Source organism: Grampus griseus (assembly GCF_964374135.1).
Source record: "Grampus griseus genome assembly, chromosome: 11".
NCBI lineage: Eukaryota > Metazoa > Chordata > Mammalia > Artiodactyla > Delphinidae > Grampus > Grampus griseus.
Window position 1 is genome coordinate 84,623,752 of NC_139005.1, and position 25,468 is coordinate 84,649,219.

Here is a 25,468-nt window from a genome sequence, read left to right on the forward strand (position 1 = left end):
AGATTATCAATTTTCTCTTGAATGATCTTTGGTAGTTTGGAACAATAAATTTATTCACCTCATCTACTTCATCAAGTTTATTGGCATAAAGTTGTTCGTAATATCCGCTTATTATCCTTTTCATGTCTCTAAGATTTGTAGTGATGTCCCCTCCCTCATTCCTGCTATTTCCTGATGAAAAATAATTCTAAATGAAGGAATTAGACTGTAATCTTCCTGAAGTCACAGAGTATATCTTTTTGATCTCGTGTCCCCAGTGTTCATTGAAACCTAGAATGTAAGCTCCATGAGGGCAGGACGCTGGCCTTCCACCAGCTACTCGGTGCTGCACTTTCCTCTGAAGTAAGTCTTGGTCCACTTGAGTGTCCAGGCACTCCCTCCTCAGTAAGCTCATTCACAGCAGAACCTTGCTGAAGCACCAAGTGCCCTGCCTGGTGCCCAGCCCAGGCATCACACAACCATCCCCATGCAAAGGCAGGCCCATCAGCTCATCACCTCCCAGCAGCCTAAGCAGCACCTTCACAGCCTCCCTGTCGGGGACCATTCACATTAACTCCTACAGCATAGCCGGCAGTTCTCAAACAACGCTGTGCAGTAGAATTACTGTCAAGCCTGTTAAAATGCATATTCCTGGGTCTTACACCCAGAGATCCTCATTCAGTGGGTGTGAGGTGCCAGACTTTGCAAAGTGGCAACAGGTTATTATTGGCCAACAGGGCGAGCGAGTCTAGACTGAAATCCAGCCCATGCTTGGCTCACCAAGCCACGCACTCTGGTGTGGGCCTGGTCCACCCTCAGGTAGGGCCACGTCTTGATTTGAGTTTCATCTGCTTGCCAAGTCTAGTGTCTGTGGGGATATATCCACAAGGGCAGTTGGGGTAGGGAAGGCTTTTTCCAATTTGCACAAAGCCTCTCTACGCCCTGGTGTATTAGCCTACATCCTCTCAAAGCACATGCCGAGGTAGGGCTAGAGGTGCGTGAGATTAATTAAAAGGAGCGCCTGCAAGGGAAGGTGAGAAAGAAGCCAGGAGAAGTGGGGAGAGCCATCAGTCAAGGATGGAGCGCTAACCCTTGTAAGAGAGAGAACAAAGAAAGGCTGGATGGAAGAGTCTTAGACTACATGGAGTTCTAAGAAAACTTGGTAAAGCTGATGGGGAGTCCTCCATCAGCCACAGTCACTCAACAGAAGGGGTCCTCTGTCTTGTGAGAATGGACCTACCCTGGTGTCCCTGCTGTGCTCAGTCACTGGCTGGAAGTGGAAAGTGTGGCTTCGTGAAGAGGGCGGTGGATTTCAGGGAAATTATGCCCTGAGAGGTGCACTTTCACAGCTACTGTTCCTGGAGAGAGGAGGGTCTTCAGAATCTGCCTTTGTAACCACTCCATCACAATCACACTTAGAGGAACACTTGCCTACATTTTTAAAAAGAAAGGATTGCTAACCATCCCCTAAGGAAAAAGGGAGGCCCAGACTTCCTGGATACAATGTCACAGTCTTGGGGGCTGGGATGAGGGGAAACTCCCCAATTCCTCTGCAATCAGCCTGTAGCCTAGAATCTAGTTATATCCACAGTGGATGACTCTGCCCCCATTTTCTGCTCTGTATGTGGTAACAAGGGATGAGCCGAGTAGAAGGGACACCCAGAGGATGGAAAAGTTGAATCTGCCTCAGAGACGGGGTCAGGGAGAACCACTTTGAGGGCGGACAGGCACAGGCAGAGTGTGGAGGGGAGGACACTGGGGGGTAGCACATGGTGGTCTGCTTGGGCTGGACAGAAGGGAAGGGAGGGGAGCTGGCTCAAGGCCTGGAGGAGACTATTGGATGGAATGTGTTGGGGGGAGCCTGGGGTTCAGGCATCATTGCCTACAAAAGTGAGAAGGCCTGGGAGAGCATTTCTGCAAGGTGGCACTGATGACTGCATCTCGGGGTGGCGGAGGCCCTGTGCTCTTCTGAGCCAGCCCTGAAGGCAAGCTGGGGGTCATCCAGAGAGCACCTTGAACACCTAGCCCTAGGGAGAGGCACGGGGGTCAAGAGAGAGCAACAGTGGCAGAGCTGTCACCTCTGTCCTGGCTCTGCCCAGAGCTGGGCCTGGTTCCCAAAGTACCATCTTATCCCAAGAAGGGTCCCATAGCACCAGGCAATGGGAGAAGAACTGTTTGATAGCCCATTGTCTATGGAAACCCTCTCTTAGCACCCCTTGCTCAGTATCATGAATTCAAGTGGTTCAGTTGGTTTTCAGATGAGCTTCAAAGGTGGACCTGGCACCTGCCTGATTAGGCCCTCTTCATCCTCACCTCCTGATGCCTTATTTTTTTTTAAACATCTTTATTGAAGTATAATTGCTTTACAATGGTGTGTTAGTTTCTGCTTTATAACAAAGTGAATCAGTTATACATATACGTATGTCCCCATATCTCCTCCCTCTTGCGTCTCCCTCTCTCCCACCCTCCCTACTAAAGACCACGCTCTTTAACCAGGCCCTTCCTTAGTGATCCAGCTGTTGCCCTCTGTTGAACCCAAATCTCAGGGACCCGGGCCATGCAGGATTAGTGGTTTGAGGTCAGTGTTGGTGCCCTCCAGTAGAGTGATCAGAGCTCTAGGTCTCTTCCCTGGACAACCTCTCTCCTGGTTTGTAAACCAGTACTTATCTGATTGTCTGTTAATCCATGACTCTTCCCACACTGGACTGGCAGGACCGTGGAAACAGGGACCAGGTTTGTGTGCTCACCCTCTATACCCAGGACCTTCCATGGTCCTGATTCAAACAGGTGCCCAATCATTTTTTTCCTGAGTGGTGTTATCTGCTACAAGGCCAGCCTGAAAGAACAGAACCTGGAGAGGATGGAGAGTATCCACTCTAAGTACTAACTACCACCATTTCTTGGGCGCCTAATATTTCCAGTCCCTACCACAACCTGCCAGGAACATGCTTGAACCAAATCTCAGAGCCAGGCATCGACTTTCCCAAAGAGGTACAGCTAGCAAAGAGTTGTGCTGGGATTCAAACCCAGAACACTCGGATTGAAAAATCTGGGTTTTTTCCTGACAGCATTTCGTCTTGTGTAGTCACTGCCCTATAGCTGGTGAGAACAGCCCAAACCAACGTACTCGCTTTCTAAGTGATTTATAAACGGGAGCTACACCTCAGCGTGTCTTCTCCTTTACTCACTTCATAACCGCGTCTGCATCTGTGCTGTGATTCTGGGCTGGAGCGGTGCTGGGTGAGGATGAACAGCGATGAACAATGTAGTCGACTCTGGAGTATCTACCAGGGTTGGAAGCCTGGCTCTGCCACCGTTGTGGAAAGAAGGACCACAGGCTCAAACGGTGTGATCTAGCCCTGTGGTTGACTCAGATTCTGCATGTCTCGGGAGATGTATGACAGTAAGTTCATGGCACAGGAGAGCTTTGGACAAAGGTCTTTGTCCGTGGTGGTAGAAGGGGAGGGAGGGCAGGAAGGTTGGGTGCTTCTGGTAAGCGAGTCTCTCATTAAGCTTACCAGCTGGCTGACTTTGGCCGAGTCACTCTACTACACTGTGCCTTAGTTGCCTCATCTAGAAAATGGGGCTAAAAATGGGGCTTAACTTCAGGGTATTGCTTTGAACCCTTTATTATTATCTAGAACTCCATATCATTAGCTACTTTTTGGAAAGCATTTGCCTTGCTAACTTTAATTTGGGATACCATTTGATCCTGTCTCGTTCACACAGACAAAATTCATGAGCATTGCACCATTTCTGCTTGGTGTTTGCTAGTCCAGATCCCTCATTTTAACAATCAGAACTCAACCAAACCAGCATTAAACCCATGTCAACTCAGCACTCAAAGTGTAGAACAACAGCAAGTGTAGAAAGAAAAAAAAAAAAAACCTTTTGTTCATCCTCATCACAGCAGTACCTTAAACTTCTGTCTCTTACCATTACTTTAAATCTTGTATTTAATTTTGGACATTTACTATCTGACTTTCTAGCTAAATGTCCCTCCACCCCAATGTGTAATATAATGCCTGGCACGTGGTAGGTATTCCCTGAATGTTTAGTGAATGACTGTGAAATCCTCTAATAAATGTCTATAAACACTGATTCAGGTCTCGCACAGCCCAAACGTGCAAACTGATGTTTTTTTGGAATTAGCTTCTGAGTAAAAACTAAATTCCTTTGCTTGCCACACAAAGTACTTCATTAATTGGCCCCAGCCAATCTATTATTCCTCATCGACTACCATTTCCCCATACCCTCCCCCCAACTCCCAAGTTCCAAACCTGCCAAACTTTATAGCATTCCCAGAACAGGTCATGCCCTTTTACAACTCTAAGACTTTGTACTTGCTGTTCCCTCTTCCTGAAATGCTCTTCTCTTTTAAGCATGGCCAACTCCTACTGAGCCTTCAAAACCCCAGCTTAAATGACTCCTCCTCAGGGATGTCTCCTTGACTCCCCAAGGCAGTATCAGTAGCTCCCTTCGCTGGGCTCCCTCAATTCCCTGTCTAGCACACTGACTAATTGGCCTGGCTTTAGAGTCATACTAAGGGCTGAGCTAAATCCCTGGCTTTGCGACTTACAAAGCGTGAGACTTTGGGCGAGTTATGTGACCTCTCTGAACTTCAGTCTCCTCGTCTGCTAACTAGCACCAGTAGGAACCCCTGAGGGTTGTAAAGGGGATGATTTAATTAGATGATTGTAAAGTGTACAGCGAATGCTCAAGAAATGGCAGCCAATCTGATGCGTCCTAGTACAGCACCTGACTACTCTGTGATTCACTTGCCTCCCCTATGTAACCCTAGATGAAGCAGGCAAGGTCTTCAGTTATTTCTTATCCCTGGCAACTAGCACACTACCCGGCATGTAGTAGATGCTTGATGCGTCCTTGCAGCATGTTCTGTGCAGTCACAAACCAATGAATCTGCCCTTTGATTCCCCAGAGTGCCCGGGAGGAGCGAGGGCGCCCTGCAGTGGCCGGGGCAGTTGTGCTGACGGCATGGAAGGAAACGGAAGCTGCTCCTGCCAAGTGAGTTCAAAACCTTGTTCTTCTCCTCCCTGACTCTGCTTTCTCCTTACCTGTGGGGTCCCTCTGTAAACACACACTGGGTGGAGACTCTAAGAAGTAGCGATATTAGTTTAAAAATTTTAAAAAAAAGATGCAGTGTACAACAAAATGACATGTTAGAGGCTGGGGGACCTTTGAGTGTATCCATCTGTAAAATGAGTTTAAGCCTTAGGTGTATTCACCTGTAAAATGAGTCTAATAATAATACCTACGCGATTAGACTTGTTGAAAAAGTGAGATGAGATCATGTATATGAAGATACTTTGTGAAACCATGCAGGGCTACAGAAATTTGTCATTGTTACTGTTAAAAAACACCGTTATTAACAGACGAGGCTTCGGAGCTGTCCTCCGCACCCATGCTTGAGCACTGCGCCTGCCCATTGAGGCATTTCTTTGCTGTCCCACGAAAGGGACTTTTGCAAGCTTCAAGCCTTAGACAATGGAAATACAAAGAAATCCTTCTGAAAAGGATTGAGCTCAAGTGTCTTCAGAAATGCAGAACTGAAAGCGTTTTCATTTCCCCCTTGGGTGGAGTTATGGTTTAGCCGTCAGTACTTGTTCTCTGTATCTTTGGACTGACAAAGCAGCTTTCTTCTGAAGAGCTCCAGACTCTTAGTAATAACTGATGCAGGGCTGGATGTACAAATTATAACACAAAAAGAGCAATGAAGGAAGAAAGAGAAAGAAGGAGTTTCAGGACAGGCACAGAGGGAAGATAACACTTGAGAAACAAACGCTGACCAGACAAGTCAGTGAGAAATCCAAGGGCTTTGTGGGCAGCGCAGATCGCTTGGGTCTAACATCCTCTCCCTGGGGTGTCCTGCAGGAAGGATTTGGCGGGACAGCCTGTGAAACGTGCACTGATGACAACGTATTTGGACCCAGCTGTTCAGCAAGTATGTCTCGCTTTTGTGTCATCGAATGCAATTGTGAAGGTTGAAAGTCAGACATGGCTTATACAGCTCAAGACCCCAGAAATAAAGTTCCTTGGGGGAAAAACACAGAACAGTTCTCTGTAACCAAGTCTACACAGGCAAAACAGAGAGTTGACAAGAAATCTGATAAGGAGAGACAGTGTGTCTGTGGTTTTCAGTGCTTGCAGGCAGCTACTCACCAGGAATGCTTCCTGGCAAACTCTGGGGCATAGGTTCCCTCTCTGCAGGCTCCAGGATCCAACATCCACCAGTTCCTTGCCTGCCCAGCTTCTCCATGAGGTCTTTCCAGACCATGGTCTCAGCACTGACCTTCTCGTCAGGGACCTCTATATCCCAGCACATCTAATCTGTCCTTCTTTGGGCAGTTCACAGATAAATACCTGAGGGTGATCAGAGGTGATCAAAATTGTCCCACTTTGCAGATTATGGCTTTGTTCCTGACATGGGTTTGTCCACTCTCTTATTTCTGGTTCTCCCCAGAAGTTGACCCGGAAGCATTCTGCAAGCATTCTAGTACAAGTCGCATATTTGAGAGGTGACCCAGGGAAACACTGAGAAAGTGACACAGAGGAAATAAAGGGGTGTGTTGTCCAGACAGAGGCCAGTGTGGATGACCAGAGCTTAATCCCCTGGGGAACTCCGGAGTCCGTGTAGAACACTCACCTTGGGGTTACTTTACCTGAGGGGGGAGGGAGCCATGGTGTCGTAGGCAGAATAATGACCACTCCCCAGAATGTCCACATTCTAATCCCATGGACCTGGGAATATGTTGCCTTCCGTGGCAAGGGAGAATTAAGGTAGCAGATGGTATTATGGTTGCTAATCGTCTGACCTTACCATAAAGAGACTATCCTGGATCATCTGAGTGGACCCAGCGTAATGACAAAGGTCCTTAAATGTGGACGAGGAAGGCGGAGGCAGAAGATGCGGTGTCAGAGTGAGGAGACGTGAGGAGGACTCCACCAGCCCTTGCTGGCTTTGTAGGCGGAAGCGGCTCACGAGCCAGGCAATGTGGGCAGCCTCTAGAAGCTGGGAAAGGCAGGGAGAGGGATGCTCCTCTCAAGAAAGGAACACAACCACCAACACCTTGATTTTAGAGCAATTACTTTGGATTTCTGACCTCTGGAACTGTAAGACAATAGATGTGTGTTGTTTTAAGATGCTAGGTTTGTGGTAATTTGTTACAGCAGCAATAGGAAACTAATCCATGCGGTCGTTAGAGGGGAGTTGTTCATTCCCCGGCACTTCCAACCCCCAGTGGGCACCCAGGCAGAGCAGGCTTCCTAGGAAGTGTTCACAGGCTACTGGAAGGCAGCTGGATGCGTGGGCTTGGTAAGGAAGGCCTAGAGAATGTGGGCGTAGTAGGGTCAGTGTCTGCCACATTCATAGTCTCCCAAAAAGGACAAGTCAAGTGGCCTTTGTCCAACACCACCTCAGTTTGGCTTTTATAGAAAAATCATATTTGGTAGACGCTGCATTGATTCAAATATTTTGGACAAGAAAAATACACAGACATCCCAGCCCCCCCCTAAGTTAGCTCACTCTGTAATAAGTTTCATCTGCAATAGCAAAGACATGGGATCCTTGAAAGCAGGTGTTGTCATACCTCTTTATCTCCAGTACCTGCCACAGCGCTGCCTGCGTGGTAGACACACACTACACTCTTGGCTGGATGAATAAACAAACGAGTGAGTGAATGAATGATGTAACTTGCTCCAGCCCTCTTGTCCTGACCAAGAAACATGTTATTGGGAGGCGTCGTGTAGAGGTGATTAGAGCTCCAGCTTTAGACTCAGACTGGGTTTCAGCCCCAGAGCTGCTGTAAATTGTGGGAACCGTAAGTTTACTAAGCATACTCTGTGCCTCTTCATCTGTAAAAATAGAAATAACATCGCCTCCTTTAGAATTATTACGAGGAACTCATGAGATAACCACTGCACAACAAATGATAGCAATTATTATTATTAATACCTACTATTCCCTAGTGTCCCCCAATCTTAGTTTTTTCTTCATCCACAACTTTATAAAAGATTATTTCATAAGAGTGTTAGCAAAAGCAAATTTAAAACAGATGTTAGCATTCTGAGTGGGTTTTTTTTAACATTACATTCTATTAAAGGACAGTAAACTATTAAGTATAATCAGTCATTTATAAAGAACATGTCTTTCAAATTGACCCTTCCCTACCGTAACAGAATTTAAATCACGTATTTTAAATAAATATTGAAATAGGAAGAAAGACAGCAACCAACACTGCTTACTCACCAAGAAAGCCAAGTAATTGTTTGTGGATGAAAATTTATAAAGAAGATGAGCTCATGTTGCCTCCAAGAAACTGGTGTTGGTTGCCAGTGAGCACAGATGTACATGGAGATTCCAAACATCCCTAAATTTAAAAATGGCTTCCCTTTCCACTTGTTTGTGCCATGGAGAAAGGGCAAGCGAAAGGGTTTGGAAACCCGTTTTTAAGTAAGAAAATTGGAAACCTAAACTGAGACTCGGGAGATAAGACTCCCACTTCTGGGTTCCGACAGAACTTCGTGAGATGATAACGTGTCCTGACCTACGCTCTCCAACATGGTAGCCGCAAGGCACGTGTGGCCATTGAGTACCTGACATGTGGCTAGTACAGCTGAGGAACTGAAGGTTAAATTTTAGCCCATGTGACTCAGTTTAAATTCAAATAGCCTCACGTGGCTAGTGGCTACCATATTGGATAGCGCAGCTCTAGAACATGATGGCTAAGAGAGCAGGCTTCAAGTCAGCCGGTCTGTGTTTGAAACTAAGCCCAGTTGCTGTGGGACCTGGGGCAAACTATTTAACCTCTCTAAGCCCTCCTCATCTACAAAACAGGAATAATAATACCTGCCTCGTGGGATTGACTCGTAGAAAAGCTCCCAGCAGCAAGTCATAAGCACACAAGAGAAGCAAGTATTAAGCAAGGACAAGAGCAATCCCACAGTCAGCTGAACATTCATTCACCTATGAACGAATGAGTGATGGCTGGTCATTTCCCATTGGCAGGTTCCCATAGAGGAACCTGGAAACCTTTTCAGCCAGGCATCCACTGGGTGCCAGTGTTGTTTCACCCGTGAGGCAGTGGTCGTTGGCGGTGGCAGTTCTGCCCGTAAGTAGGACAGCGCTATGAATTACAGTTTATTTTTAACGCTGACTTTAACCTGCTGCCAGAGCGTTCTCCTACCTGACTCTCGATTTACTTAGAGATGATTTCAGGCTGCATCAGCCAGGGGTGTTCATCTCAGCTCCCAAGGCCCTCGCCTGCTCAGTGCCTCACCCCAGGTGAGGGCAGAAGGCAAAGCCCACTTTCTCTGATATGGCCCGAATCAATCCCACAATCGTGTCTTGTTAATAACAGTAGCTAGCATTTGCTGAGTGTCTGCCGGGCACCAGGCAGTGCACAAGGTTTGGCACGCAGGATCTCTTTGGAAAAACTCTGCAAGCTGGGTTCCTCATTTTATGGATGAAGAAGCAGAGAGGTTGCTCAAGGTCACACAGCTATTACAGGGACAGGGGCAGGGTTTGACCCCAAGCGTCTGACTCCAGAACCTGGGCACAAAACCACTGCACCATTCAGCCCTGGCAGGCACCCGCCACGCATTAGACCCGTGACAGGTGATGGGCATCCAAAGAGGGGAGAGATTAGGTCCCTACTCCCAAGGAGCTGGAAATGTGGGAGACGCTTATGAGCCTGTGTGCACGGTACACATGGGATGCTATGGGAACATGAGAGAGGGCAGCTCAGTCTGCCAGGGGCACGGCACAGGGGCTCTGAGCTCTGTCCCTCTGACCCCAACGGCCCTGGCTTTGGCTACTTTAAAGTCATACACCCCAGGTTTCACATGTCTCTAGAGATTTGCTGAAGCAGGTTTAACAAATACTCAGGGCTCTTTAAATGACCTTTGGGAATCCCTCTGCCACTCACGTCTCCTTCCCAAGGACACTTTCTTGGCGGTGGCTGGCGGCCCTGCAGTGTGTGTCAGAGGCTCCCGAAAGCTACCCATGCCAGGTCAGTTAATCCAGTACATGGGCTGTGCTGGAAGACAGGACTTGGGGAGAGGCTCGTGCCTAGAAGGAAGGCTCAGTGGCAAGGACGGCCCTTGTAGTTAGCATCTAAGTTGGGAGCAGGGGCTGAGTCACATTCGACTCCCTGCTTCCGCCCCCACAGCCTCTCCATGGGCTGCATGACAGCATTTAGGACGTGCAGAAGCAGTGTGTCTCTTAGAGTTCAGCTGCCCCACTATACTGTGAGCCGCTTGAATTTAGATATTGTGAGTTACTCTTATTTGTACACCCAGTGCCTAATCCAGTGCCCGCCCCTAGGTAGGAGCTGGGTAGATTTTTTTTTTTTTTTTGCGGTACACGGGCCTCTCACTGCTGTGGCCTCTCCCGTTGCGGAGCACAGGCTCCGGACGCACAGGCTCAGCGGCCATGGCTCACGGGCCCAGCCGCTCCACGGCATGTGGGATCTTCCCAGACCGGGGCACGAACCTGTGTCCCCTGCATCGGCAGGCGGACTCTCAACCACTGCGCCACCAGGGAAGCCCTAGGTAGATATTTTTTAACTGAATTAATTCGCGTCTTCTCTACTGAGCCCATAGTACACCCCCTCCTCACCCCTATTATCTCCATGATGAATTTGACTTCCCTCTGAAACTCATCTGTTCCAAAAGCTACAGCCATGGGTGGACATCAAAGTGCTCTGCTAACATAGAAACAACAGCAAATCAGTTTTTAAAGGGAGGATGACAATTGCAAATCCAGTTTAATTCTTCAGTAATTTGAATGAGCGCTGGAGCTAGTTGTCTCCCATTTTCCATATGTAGTACCTCACCAGATTGAGAGAGAAAACGGCAGCCCTGACAGCTATCGGCTGGTCGCTGGCCTGCAATTTCATAGAATGTCACCATCAATGGCTCGCTCTATCTGTGCTGGAACAAGACGAAAACTAGGCCACTGCCTTATCCTGTCCGAATAGAGAAATAAACAGTGACAGTGGGCAACCCAATGGCCACCTCTCCCGGTTAACACGAGTGGCTACTGCTGCTTCTTCATGACCCCTCGCCCCTGCTGCCGACTTTGACCACTGTTGTGTTCCTGGTGGTACTTGGCTGGCTGGCATGACAAAAGTAGTAGTTGCAGCAGGAGGTGATAGTGGTTGAGGTACAAAGGAAGTGCTGCCCAGAGGAGCACAGACTCTGCTTTGGCACCTCTGAGACGGCACCACCGAGGAGAGGGGCTTTAGCTGGCCTAGAAGGATAAGGAGGATTTCAGCTGAACGCGGAAGGGAGCAGAGTGCGGGCCTCCACAGGGCGTGCTCTTTCCTAGACCAGCTCCCCCCATCTCTTCCTGGCCAGCCCCCATGGCTATTGACCTGTCACATCTTAGCATCTATCACACCTCATTATGATGGGCTGCTTTCTTCTGCCTTCAGACTGTGAGCTCTTTGGGGGCAGGGACTTTGGGTCATTAATCCCAAGCACAGCGCCCTGTAAGTAGTAGATGTTCAACATGTGTTTTGAAGGAAGATGAACTCTAGTGAGTCATCCCGTGCACTTCGATCCTAAGACGCATAAAATGAAGTGGCGAAAGATGAAAATGAAAATTTTTAAAGGTTGGAGTCAGCTTGGAGAGGGCCTTGTGTGCCAAACAGAGGAATTTAGATTTCATTTGGTTAGCAATTGGGAGTCACTGAGATATTTGGAGGAATATCATCTTGATACCATTACTGATCAAATGAAATGGATAAAAGGGAGAGGTGAGAAATCGAATAATGAGTCCAGGTAAAGTGCTACTGCAATAGTCCAGGCAAAACAAGATAAGGACCTGAAGGAGGACAGTTCCTGTGGGGATGAAGGACAGGGGATTGAGGTGGGACATGTAACAACCTTAGAGTTCGAACCTTCAAGTTGCAAACTTTCAAAGATGTGAGCATGCATCTGGTGGCAGCAAGGAACCAGAACCTGTGCCATTAACGTCAGGCGTGAGTGGAATTGCAGCTCGCCCTCCGTCTCCTGTTGCTGGCGATCCTTCAGCCCTACCATCCCCCACCTCCTCCAGTCAGTCACTCTTCTCGCCTGTTCACTCGATGCCAGCCCCTGTATGCCAGCTGTTGTACTGTACTACTGTACTTTTCAAGGTACTGTACTATAAGATTAAAAACGTTTTCTTTATTTTTTGTTTGTTTTTATGTATTATTTGTGTGAAAATCATTATAACCTATTACAGTACAGTACTATATAGCTAATTGTGTTAGTTATGTACCTAGGCTAACTTTGTTGGACTTACAAACAAGTTGGTCTTACGAACCCACTATCAGAATGAAACTTGTTCGTATGTGGGGACTTACTGTAAACTGAAGCTAAGAAAAAGCCAGGGTTCAAACTAGGGTCTCTAGGGCTTCAAACCCATGGTTTTCCCCACTTCATCAAGCAGAATCTCAATAAACACTACCTGAAACAGTATACCTCCAGAATCTTTGGAGGAAGTGTACATCAGGTAACGAAAAATTCCCATTTTCTGTCTGCAGTGTGTAGCTGTGTGCATGGAGTATGCAACAGTGGAATACGTGGCGATGGGACCTGTGAGTGCTACTCTGGGTACACCGGCCCCAACTGTGACAAGCGTAAGTACTGCTAGTTCCCTTAATACCACACCAGATCAGATGGGCACAGACATATGCATTTCAGTTGTGCATGCGTGTACTGGGGCTCTACATGTGTGACGTGTCATCAAATGTTTTGCTGGAAGATAGGCAACAATTTTAAAAGAAAGGGGACAAAAGGAGAGGAAGGGAGAGAAGGGGAGGGGAGGGGAGGGGAAGGGAGGAGAGGGAAGAGATCGTATAGAATATTGGAAGTCACGGAAGACTTGGGAACAATGCAGTGACTTGGCTGTAGCTATGTTTTAGGAAGGCCAAGCTTGTGGCAGTGTGAGGATAGACTGGAGAGGAAGACATTGGGGCCATTGCAACGAGTTAGGTACCTGAAAAGGGAGATAAGGCATGTTCTCCATTATAGGTCTGAAAGAGCACATCAACAGGAAATGGAGGCTTACCAAGGCTAAATGATTCACCAAAGTTCACAGAATAGCAAATAAGTGAGCTGGGACTCAAGTCATTGAAATTCTCTATACAGTCGATCACACTGGGTTTAATCAAAAGATAGAGACCACAGGGTGATTGCAGCAAGGGAAGTTTAATATAAAGAATTAGTAAACTATGTTAGGAGAGTGGCTATAAAAATGCAAAATGAACTGTAGGGCTGATGGGGCATAACAAAGAAGGGCAAACTTGGAAGGGGACAGCCATCCCCAAGGCTTGGCTCAAATCTTGCTGGAGAAGGGGTGGTGGCAGCCCACTTAGTAGGGGAGAAGTTTGCTGGTTTGCCCAAGCCAGCATGGGAGTACAGTCACCCAAAAGGCAGGCAACAACCCTTCAGGGCACTGATGAGCCGAGGCTGGGGGACAAGTGGACAGAGGGAGTTGGGGCACCATGGGTGCTAATCCTGGAACCTTCAATGTCTGTGCGTGGGGCGGGCTGTGGGAAGGTAGCCACTGGGTCCAGGCCAGGGATGCAAGGTCACCAATGAACTGTGCACTCTGCACAGTTGGGACAGGGCATCCCTGGATGTCCTCACACACCCACACCACTGGCAGGCTGTGCAGCAGCAGCAAACACAGCAGAAGCACAACACTGCACAGCAGAACCGGCCAGTGGAGCCCCTTCCTCCTGCAGTGGCCCTCCAGCGCCCTCTACTGGCCAAGATTAACATATCCCTGCAAAGGAGAAATGTTCAGAGTTCAACCCATTATCACAGAGCAGGTGGTGAAGGGTGAATTTGGAGCTTAGCCATTAGGAAATTGGACATGCTGCCTGCGACAATAGCTTCACTTAAGTTATCCTCTGGATTTTATTCTCCTGGTCTGTAAAATAAAAGGATTAGACAAGAATCAAATTCAGCAACTTCAAACTCGCTTTATTGAAAGTCGTTGAGAAGATATGAGCAGTGGTAGAAAGGAGGGTGAATAAAAGACAGCCTCTGCCTTCTTCCTGTGGAAGAGACAGACAGTCAAACAACCAATATGAATCAACGGCAGAATGAAACTCAGGTGGTTAGGGTGGACCCCTTCCATAGCCCTCAATCAGCCTCCTTCCCCAGCTACTCCTGTACTGCCCAGTGGACTCATGAGGAAAAAACACAAACAAACAAAAAACCCTTTTTAATAAGACCAGAGATCCAGCCTAATAGACAGCGTGAAAAGATTTGCTTCCAAATGACAAAATAATTCTGTTGAGTCAGAAGATAAATATAGACTGGGACAAAAATATTTGCAATCCACGCAGCAAAAACGTTTTTATAATAGAAAGTCCATGAGCCCACCTTTAATATCGGCCAAGGAGCAGCTAATTCTCAGGAAGAAATGAAAACTGGCCAACAAACATAGAAGAGGTCACAGGAGTCACAGAAATGCAAATTAAAACCATAATGAAGTAGTACTTTGGAGTTTGGGAGGTTTTGTTTTGGTTTGGTTCTGGTTTTTTGCCCACTGTGTTACACAGGTTGCAAAGCTAGGTAATATCTATCTGTGGGTGTGAGAAAAATTACGCTACTGTCAGTGGGGATGTGAATTGCTACATTCTATGAGAGATATGTATCTATTAAATTTTAAAGGATGCTTACAGTTTGAGGCTACAGCCCCAATTCTAGGAATTACCTAGAGGACTGGAGGGGTGGGTAGGTGAGAATATAGGTACAGAGAAACTCATGATAGTATTGTTTTTAAGAACAAAGCAAGCTGGAAACAACTTGAACGTCCGTGAGTAGGAAGTGGTTGAGTGAAGTGTGGTACATCCTATTGTAGTTAGAAGAAGGCTAGCTGCTGAAAGAAATCAACACAAAAATCCAATGGCTTAACACTACGGTTCCCTAACTGCACTGAGGCGTCCCAAAGTACCCCATCAAACTCACAGGGCTGCTATGGGATATTTTTAATTTCTGAGGGAAACGGTGATACATCTGTAGATTATCGTATGAAATGTTAACCTGAGTTAGTACACAATTTCAACATTAGGTAGCACTACATTTTGTCCGGTGGTGTCATTTCTTTACAAAGCTGCATTTCCAGTGGTCACTGTGGTAAAAAGTAAGTACCACGCAAAAATCGTTTTAACTGGAAGGAGGGTGGTAGTTTCCAATCTGATTCCAAGGCTGCAGAAGTTGTGCCATCTCCAGCAAGCTCACGTGTCCCGTTAGGAAGTAAATGTGGTTGTTTAAGAATAAAATATTTAATCTTCCTATTAACCATATTACTTTTTCAGATGGCTACTACGTTATCATGACATAAATAGTCACTGAATTCTTTGGTTCTAACAACTTAGTAAATGAACCTGTAGATATTCCTTTTGTATTGGGGTCCCGTGAAAAAAATACTGAAACACTAAGGGCACCGTGACCTGGGAATTTGGGCAACCTCTGGCCTAACACAACAGAGGTATATTTCTTACTAATGTAACAGTCCAATGTGGGTGTTCCTGGCCTCCACCAGCTCCCCACCACATGGTGTTTAGGGATCCAGAGCCTTCCATTGCATGCGTCTGCCATTCTGTAGCACCTCCAAGTGCTCTGCTTTGAGCCACAGAAGGAAGGAGAGAGTGTAGAGAAGCATCTGCTTATAAAGTTCAGAATAATACATAGAACTTCCAATATTCCATCAACGTAGACTAGTCATATAACCCCACCTGGATGCAAAGAGGGGTGGAAAACGTGATCCTGAAAGGGCAGCCCCTTCTCAGCAACAATTCTACTTTATGGAAGAGGTGAGGGGATATTCTCTATGAAGTTTTGATTCAACTAGCCACTGTTGGAAGACAAACGCATACGTCACATTTGTGCACATCTTGAGAGCAGCACACTGACTGCCCTTTGTTCCAACATCTTTACAAGGATGTTTGTAGCGCGAACAGCCTTGGCAGATACAGGACCTCCCTCGGGAACAAGTGCGGGCACGCTTACTGCCTGTGCCAGTTATCAGTGGATTGCCTCTCAGCTCCAAATTCACCCTTTTTGCCTGCTCTGTGAATATGGAGGTGGGCTTTGGAATAGCTCTCATTTGTCAGCCAGTAAGATGTGAAGCCTTACCAATAGAGGGTGCTAAAGGGACACCGAAGAAGCAAGAGTTTTCTCTTCTTGTGTCTGGGTTAGCTCACTCACCAGGCTCCTGAAGAACACGGCTCTGCTCCGCTGCTCAGCCCTGCACAGTTTCTCCAGCACTAGGTTCCGGCAAGGCTTAGCATCCTCCAGTATTTGACCACTGCATACATTGTCTAGTGCTTGGCTCGGGCGGCAGAGCATAGCCAGGAGCCCTAGACAGTGCAGGCTGGTGGCCCAGTTCAGGAGCTGTTCTGCACACCCTCGCCTCAGCCCCATGCACAGCAAGGGCCCCGCAGGACCAGCCATCCAGAGAGCTGACCACCCACCTCCATGCCACACAGCTGGCCCCTGAGACCACCCCGTCCCGGTCACGCACAGGAGTACACCGTGCTTCTGAGAAGGTGGGCTTCTCAGCTCCTGCTTCCAGTAGCATCCAGAGGCAAGCCGCTTGCCCAGGCTTGGCAGCTCCCTGTGGATGACCTTCCTTGGGGCACCAGAGGGGTGGCCTCCAGCAAGTGTCACCAGCGGACACGTCAGCAACCTCTCTGCTGTAGAGTGACCAAGGCCATGTCCTTGCCGGTGACATCCGGGTCTCAGCTCTGGAAGGGGAGGACTTACCCTTATCTTAACCCGAGAGGAGTGGTTGCTCTTTATTTTTCTTCCATTCCTTTATGCTTCTGAACTCTTTTTAGCTGTCAGGAGCCAATTCCCTGTTATTCCACTCTGTTCATGAATCTTTACACTAAAATTTTCACTGTTCAAACAATTGCATGGTTTCTCTCTCTTGCCTGGGCCCTAAGTAATGCACTGCCTATTATTTAAAAACAAACTAAAAATCATTTCAGTTCCCTAAGCTCAGGGCTCCTCTTCCGTAATGAAATCCACTGCGTGCTCAGGTCTTGTATGGCCCTCTCTGCATTGCCCTGTGGGACCCGGGGCTTGGAAGAACTGGTCCAAAACTGCTGACATTCTGACTACTGCTCCTGATGTGAGTGATAAATTGTCCTTTAGCTCTGACCCTGGCATCTCATATCTTCTAGCAGCAACCATGGGACCGTGTCAGCCCAACTTTGCAAGTTGGCTAATTATGCCAGACTCTACAGTATTTAACAGCCATCTAAGCCCCGTCTATCTTATAAAATACTATGCAGTCATTAGAGATTAAGGTGCACCCTTACATACCTCCATAATATATTCTTAAATTAAAAATCAAGTTCCTAAATATTTTAACAGGATCCCATTTCATCTTTTGAAAATCTTACACACAAATGTATTATATTGGTTGTTAACGTTGGTTATTGTGGGAATGGGATGGGAGAATGAGAATAAGAAGACAGCTAATTTTTGCTTTACTCGTTCCGTACTTTTTCAATTGTTACAGTGAATCTGTGTCACTTTTGTAATAATAGGGAATATTGCATGTGTTGAGATTTTTTAGAACTGGTTGTTCTACTAAGGCCATTACCTCAACAATCTTCCTTTCCAGCCATCCCAGAATGTGCAGCCTTGCTCTGCCCAGAAAATTCCAGGTGCTCACCTTCCAGTGAAGATGAAACGAAACTAGAATGCAAATGCGTCCCCAGTTACAAAGGCGATGGCAGACGCTGTGAGCGTGAGTAGAACTTCGATCCTACTGGTTTATCCAGAGACGGTTAGATGCCTCAACAGAAAAAACCTCACAACCTTCTTAATATTAACGCAGTGACCACTTCCGTTTCTCTCTGCGTAGTTGCATGACATATATTAAAAATTCTAAGCAAAATCTCATCATGTGGTAGCTCTTCAGTAAATGGCACGTTCTCATGTTATCAAAGCACATATATAGATTTTTACACTTTTTTAATTAATTTTTACTGGAATATAATTGATCTACAATGTTGTGTTAGTTTCTGCTGTACAGCGAAGTGAATCAGTTATACATATATCCACTCTTTCTTTTAGATTCTATACCCATATAGGTCATTATAGAGTATTGAATAGAATTCCCTGTGCTGTACAATAGGTTCTTATTAGTTATCTCTTTTATGTATAGTAGTGTGTGTGTGTCAGTCCCAGCCTCCCAATTTATCCCTTCCCCCTCCACTTCCCCCCTAGTAACTGTACGTTTTTCTTCTTCTATATCACCTAAATCAATGTTAAGATAGAATGTAGTTTCTTACTTCCTTCTTCCTTCCTCCCTTCCTTTTTTTTTTTAAATAAATTTATTTTATTTATTTTTGGCTGCATTGGGTCTTCACTGCTGTGCGCGGGCTTTTCTCTGGTTGTGGTGAGCGGGGGCTACTCTTCGTTGCAGTGCGTGGGCTTCTCATTGCTGTGGCTTCTCTTGTAGCGGAGCACGGGCTCTAGGTGTGCGGGCTTCAGTAGTTGTTGTACGTGGGCTCAGTAGTTGGGGCTCGTGGGCTCTAGAGCACAGGCTCAGTAGTTGTGGTGCACGGACTTAGTTGCTCTGCGGCATGTGGGATCTTCCCGGACCAGGGATCGAACCCGTGTCCCCTGCCTTGGCAGGCGGATTCTTAACCACTGCGCCACCAGGGAAGTCCCCTTACTTCCTTTCATGCTGTTTCACTTCATGAGTGGTTGTGTGTGGGTTATGAACATGCTATTGGAGCCCGGCTGCCCAGGTATAAATCCCAGGTCTGCCTGTTACTAACAATATGACCTTGGACAAATGCTTTAACCTACCTGTGCCTCCATTTTCCTATCTATGAAATGGGGATAATAATAGTAACTACGCTAGACGGTTGTAAGGATTAACTGAATTCACATATGGCAAATGCTTAGAAAAGGGCCCAGTACGTATTATAAATTCTATTAATATCAGTGCTTTCTTTCATGCGATTTTATATTTAAATCCACACATAACATGGCATAATAATACATCATCACAGTACTTGTAATTATAATTTCTAATGGCCATATGTAAATCTTTTTGGTCAATGGGGGTGATCAGGAGGGTAAGATAAAATGTTTTTTACTCTCTCTCTTGAAACTGTTGAATTGCCTTTGCAGCTTGGATAAGCTGTGATTTGCAATCCCTTCACAGTTCAGTTTTCCTTCTCCTTCCCTGAGTGTGGTAACCACCTTATTTTGTCATTGCTTCTCCAGCCATCAACCCATGTTCACAAAACATCTGCCACCCTCACGCTCGGTGCACCTACTTAGGACCAAATCAGCACAGTTGCACGTGCCATGAGGGCTACCACGGGGACGGCCAGGTGTGCTTACCAGTGGACCCCTGCCAAGTTAACTTCGGATACTGCCCTACAGAGTCCACGGTGTGCAGATATGATGGGCCCGGACAGGTGAGCTAATGATGTTGGAACTGATGAGAATAGAAGTAGGACCACCCGCTGAAGGTAAAACTGTGCCGTCTCAGTTCTCCCTTTCCATGCTCAGGTCGGGCTTCCTGTCCAGACAGACCTCCGTGTGCTTGGGGTCAACCTCAGGGAGCCATGATCTACCCTCTGAACTCGCGCTTTCCCAGCTCTCCAGTCGAAACTTCACTGTCTCCTCCATCCCAGTCCTGTTTGATGATTGACAACATATATACACATAGCTCAAATTCTATTAACAAATTAACTGTTAATGAAGTCTTGGGAAAATATGTGATTGACTTTCCCCTGCATTCCTCCAGTCTCTCTAATGTCTTTTCAAAGTGAGAGGGGACTCTTAGGACCAAAAAACTCTGTCCCAAAGGGATGAATGCTGATAAAATGTCAGGCAGCACAGACAGATTTGTAGGGAGGAATGAAGATACTCTGGAGTGAGACATATGTGATTCTCTAAATCGCGTCATGACCTTGACTGGTAAAATGCAGCCTAGCCAGGAGACCTTTGCTCCAGAGTCCAGATCAAAGAGCCCTTTCCTCAATATCTCATTCACCCACCAAATTTTAGTGGGTGCCCACTGCAGCCACAACTGCATGTCAAGTGTCCAGTGGAGGAAACCCATCCATACAAGAGACTACTGCTGCCTGGGTGAAAGGAAAGCCTTCAGTGTCTGACCAAACCCAGGCATGGTCCCCAGCAGAGAATCCACCCGATCTCATGTCCGAGAAAAAGAATACAACATATGACATTTCTGCTATCAATTTCTGAGGCTAGCTTGTAAGAAATTCAAAGGGCTAAATTCTCATCCTCTAAATGAGGTCCCTTATGGGAAAAGTCATGTTACATCATGAACCAAAGCCCCAGGACCTTGGGAGTGAGATTAAAACATATACTGTCACTTTAAAAATGGGTCCCGGGGCTTCCCTGGTGGTGCAGTGGTTGGGAGTCTGCCTGCCGATGCAGGGGACGTGGGTTCGTGCCCCGGTCCGGGGGGATCCCGCATGCCGCGGAGCGGCTGGGCCCGTGGGCCATGGCCTCTGGGCCCGCGCTTCCGGAGCCTGTGCTCCGCAATTGGAGAGGCCACGGCAGTGGGAGGCCCGTGTACCGCATAAATAAATAAATAAAATTAAAAAAAAAAAAAATGGGTCCCAAGGCATATTTTCAAGTCTTGGAAACCCTCCATCGTTCACACAGCAGCAGTGCCTTCATTATTCCAGAACAGGTTCCTCATCCTCGGTATGATTAGCGTTTTGGACCTGAGAATTCTTTGTTGTAGGAAGTATCCTGTGCATTGTATGATGTTTAAGAGCATCCCTGGCCTCTTGTGGCACTGTCCCCCAACCCTGTTGTCACAATCAAAAATGTCTACAAGCCCAGTGTCCCTTGGGTTGAGACTCCCAGTTGAAAACCACTATTCTAGAGAAATAATACCTCCCATCTGAGCCTCAGTCTCTACTCACCTAAATCTGAAAGCGGGAAGTACGGTGCCAGGGAGGCCCAGGGTTAGCAAACCAAAGAACTGAAAGTGTGAACTACAAGCAAGATGTATGAGTTTCCAAACAGCTGAGATGTGAACATGATTTCCAATTCTGGATCTGCTGACAAATTTTAGTTTCAGCCCACACTTTAGACCTACCCCAAGTCAGCTTTTATGGCAGAATAAAGATAGGAATTTAAGAAGAATGTCAGCCTAAGTGACTAACGAGAACACTCTTTGCTCTTCTCTTCCCATCGACTGAAGGCTCACTGCGAGTGTGCGGAACACTACCGCAACTTTGTCCCTGGAGTGGGGTGCAGCGTGACCGACGTCTGTGAGTCTAAGAACCCCTGCCACAGGGATGCGAACTGCACCACCATCGCGCCAGGTCTCACCAAGTAAGGCTTTCCAATTCCACCACCATCTTTCCAAGCAGTGAAGGTGGTGGCCAGTCAATGCGGAAACTTCTCGGGAGGTTAGGAAATGTATCTTATTCAGCCTTGCACCATCCTCACGTAGCACAATGCAAGGAGCACAGTAGGGACTCGATACATTTGTATAATCAGTGAATCATTCAGTAATGGCTTCCTTGATAATGACCATGCCAACACCCTGAAATATTGACCTGGCCTGAAAACATGGTATGAAGTGATCAGAGCGTGGGAGAAAGAATCCACCGTCACTGGGAAAACATATGTCTATTGTGATGACAGAGGTTTGACCTCTAATGTATATGCCTGTTTCCGCAATCTATGAAATATTGCTTGTTAGTGGTGCAAAACAATGGGAAAGGGAAAACTAGGGAAAGTGAATACACACGAGTGGTGTTTCCCAGACTCCAGGTTTCAAAAGAAGGGGTTTACTGTGAGTTAAAATATTTGTGTGAAAATTCCCAAGGCAGAGGCAGCTTGCCTAGTGGGAAGATGCTGTTCAGAGTTTAAAGACCTGGGTTTGAGTCTCCACACTGGTATCTGTCAGATTCATGACCTTGGGAATGTGACAAGGTCTCTCTGGCCCCAGTTTCTCCATGTATAAAATGAGCACAGTGGCGTCTACTTCATACTGTTGCTGTGAAGATTCATGAGAGAATGTTCTGGAAACTCCTCTCCAGCTGTGTTTTGGTTTTTATCAGTGGGTGAACCAAACCTGGAACCCTAGCCTTTTGACTCCCAGACGGAGGCTTGCATCTTGGTGCCGCTTTCAGGTCTCATTGTCACCAGCATCAGCAAAGAACCTGTTCTCCTGTAGTGAGCTCAAAGCCACGGTAGACATGGAACAGTTTCTGTGCTTCCAGAGCCCGCCTCTGTCATTCCTTTTATAGCTGGGTCTTGAATGTGTAGATTCGCCCAGATAGGTTTTATGATCACTATGTTCTCTCTGGGCAAATAAGTGTATCTGTATGCACTGTGGGTGGAGTGGAAAGAGCTTGAGTGTCAGAACCCCTGGATGCAAGCCCCAGCTCTGCTGCTTCCCTTACTCTGTGATTTCTATTTCCTCTGTCGTAAAAGGGGGACAATTGTGCCTCCAACCAGGGCTGTGATGAGGATTAAATAAGGTTACATTCATCAGTCTCTGAGTGGAACCTGGCACACAGAAATCGCTCCATACACACCCTGCACACGCAAACCCCTCCCAGACGTCTGTACAGGCACGTACACACCTACACAGCTATGCATACAGGCACGTCCTCTCCTGAAACCCAGGTTCTGACACTGACAACCGAACCAGCCAGCTTGCACACTTGGTACCATCCTCTGAGAAAGCTTGAGTAGAACACTTTAAACACTTTCTTTTGTGTTTGAGAAGATAAAATCGAAAAATGAAACTGGAACATCAGAATAATAGAAGTTGCATTAAAACTTGTGCCTAGAATGTCAGTGGAACTAACCGTCGATTTTAGGGGTCTGTGTGTCACTCACAAACTTCTCGACATCCGCCCCCCTCCAAAACCTGACTGTCTTCAGCTGGGAAGAGGCCTGTGTTAAGGCTGGCTGAGTGACACTGATAAAATATGGGGCTGCCAATAATTTAGTTCACCCCGGAGAGGGATTTATCTTGTTTATGCCTCCTCAATGTGGCAATCAGTCTATGCAGAGTATTCAAAGTCATGCAGCATTAGTCAGAGAAGACCACCCAATAAAGAAGAATGAGTTCCAGTGTGGGCTCCCCCACTCACAACTGGGGTGAACTTGGACAAGTCACATAACTTTCTGGAACCACAGTTCCCTCCCCTGACAGGTGGAGCTATTTCCCTGGGCAGAGCTGACAAGTTAATGTGTATAAGCCTGCTTTAAACTCTACACTCCACTTTCAATATTACTAAGAAGAACCATTACTTCCTGTCAGTTAAAATTGTGCCTTTCTATTTTTACGTGGCAGAGGTGGGAATTAAGGCATGACAGAAGAGAAAGGCATTCCTGTCTTATTTGAGTGTGCAAAGCCTGGACGTGACAGAAAAGGCATACCGGAAAATGGGGACATTAGTGACACTAATGACAGGGTTTATATGCGACGTGTGCAGGTTAGGATTCCTTAGTGTGAACCATCTTCCCAAGAATCCTGTCCGAAGCAATACGGTGCCTCGGCACCATGCAGCAGGATCATGGGCTTTCCCAGACAGACCCAGCTTCAAACCCCAGCTCAGCCGCTTCCAGATGTGTTCCCAGCAGTGTGACCCTCAGACCTGGGCAACAGGGGCCCCTGCCCTGGGCACTGCATTTTAGAGGACCCCATTCTGGCCCTCCACTGACTACACCGGGGCAAGGAATCTGAAGGACGAAGGGGCCGTGATCTCCCAGAGCCGGAAGGCACACCAGAGACCCCACTCAAGTAACCAGGACCTCATTCTCTGCTCAGAGGGCTTGAAACCAGCCTCCGGAACCTGCACGGGCTCTTCCTGGGACCACTCCCCCCAGGGGATGGCCGAAGATGGCTGTTTGCAGAGGGTGTGCATGGGCCAGCTTTACCTCCACCACTGCCGTCAACGCACCCTTGGCTCTAGTGCCATTGAGCTGTTTATTGTTCTTCAAACATATTCCCCCAGCTTAGACCGTCCTTGCCTCCCCACCTCCTCTGAGTCAGACCAACACGCTGATCCTGCAGTGTCAACTTGAGTATCTTCACCTCTCTGATGCCTCCCCTGTCTTCCTGGTCCACTCAGGTGCCCCTCCCTCTGGGCTCCCAGAGAACCCTGGAATGCTTCTGTTATAATATTTATCACCGTAAACTTTGGGGGCACCTTATAATTTAACTAAATTTTATCCAACATTGAATATAAATAATTCCATCTCATAACATAAAATGCAGGTGGCTTGTGGGTGTTTTGAAAGCCTTGGGACAGCAGGTAAGAACTTTATACCTAGTAAAGAACCAATTTATAAAAGAGGTGATGCTATGAATGGGCCGTAGCCCAGCTGAGTCAGAAAATGGTCTCATAAAGTCTCAGACTTGTGGACCGAGATTTTAAATAAAAATTGAAAGAATATTTATGTCTCATACATTCCATTCAGCACAGAGACCATTAAAATATAATTCTCCTGCCATCCTTAGGAAAGACAAGTTAAGTGTCTTTAGACAAAATGGATCACTGGCCTCATAACAACTTAGGGAACTTTCAGAGAGAAATATAAAAAGTAACTTATAAAAGTTACTTGTCTTTCTATTGACTTCACATAGTACTTACATAACGTACAGCAGGATTGGTTTTCTTTTCTTTTCTTTTTTGCGGTACGCGGGCCTCTCACCATTGTGGCCTCTCCCGTTGCGGAGCACAGGCTCCGGACACGCAGGCTCAGCGGCCATGGCTCATGGGTCCAGCCGCTCCTCGGCATGTGGGATCCTCCCAGACCGGGGCACGAACCTGTGTCCCCTGCATCGGCAGGCGGACTCTCAACCACTGCGCCACCAGGGAAACCCCCAGGATTGGTTTTCAATAGTGACTACTGTATCACTTCCAAGAGTTGCCAGTCTCCCTCTTTGTCACCTTACATTCCCCATCCTGAAGCTCAGTACTTACAGAGAAGGTTGATGTTTAAGTAGGAAACTGTCATTTGATTGTATTAAATAAGCTATTGTTTCATGGTTATATCTACCTTAGTGATTCTTCATAACAAGTTTTCTCAGCCTCGGCACTATTGACCTTTGGGACCAGATAACTCTTTGTTGTAGGTACTGTCCTGTGCCTTGTAGCGTGTTGAGCCGCATCCGTCACCTCTATCCACTAGATGCCAGTAGCACCTTCACCCCCGTTGTGATGACCAAAAATGTCTCCAGACACTGCCAAATGTCCCCGGGGCGGGGGGGGGGGGGAGCAAAATTGTCCCTGGTTAGAGCAACTGCTCTATAAAAGCCCCTAAGGCTCAATCAGTAAATGATCTCCCAGTCATTTGTCTGGCTGGGAATCACATATGCATCCTTTTAGAATTAGCTTAAAACTTACTTCCTCCTAGAACTTGTTCCATATTTCTTCAGGCAGAATTAGTCACTTCCTCCTCCATGCCCCACCGCATCCTA

General features: G+C 47.0%; 1 protein-coding gene across 1 annotated transcript in view; it reads left to right on the forward strand.

Annotated features, from left to right (window-relative positions):
* The window catches only part of STAB2 (stabilin 2), a 158,314-nt gene that overhangs the window by 17,274 nt on the left and 115,572 nt on the right, over window positions 1–25,468 (forward strand). The window contains exons 4-9 of the mRNA XM_082666494.1: window positions 4,919–5,004; window positions 5,872–5,941; window positions 12,528–12,623; window positions 17,636–17,761; window positions 19,255–19,451; window positions 21,221–21,354. Of these exons, the coding sequence (XP_082522620.1) occupies window positions 4,919–5,004; window positions 5,872–5,941; window positions 12,528–12,623; window positions 17,636–17,761; window positions 19,255–19,451; window positions 21,221–21,354 (709 nt within the window). The remainder of the gene's footprint in view (window positions 1–4,918; window positions 5,005–5,871; window positions 5,942–12,527; window positions 12,624–17,635; window positions 17,762–19,254; window positions 19,452–21,220; window positions 21,355–25,468) is intronic.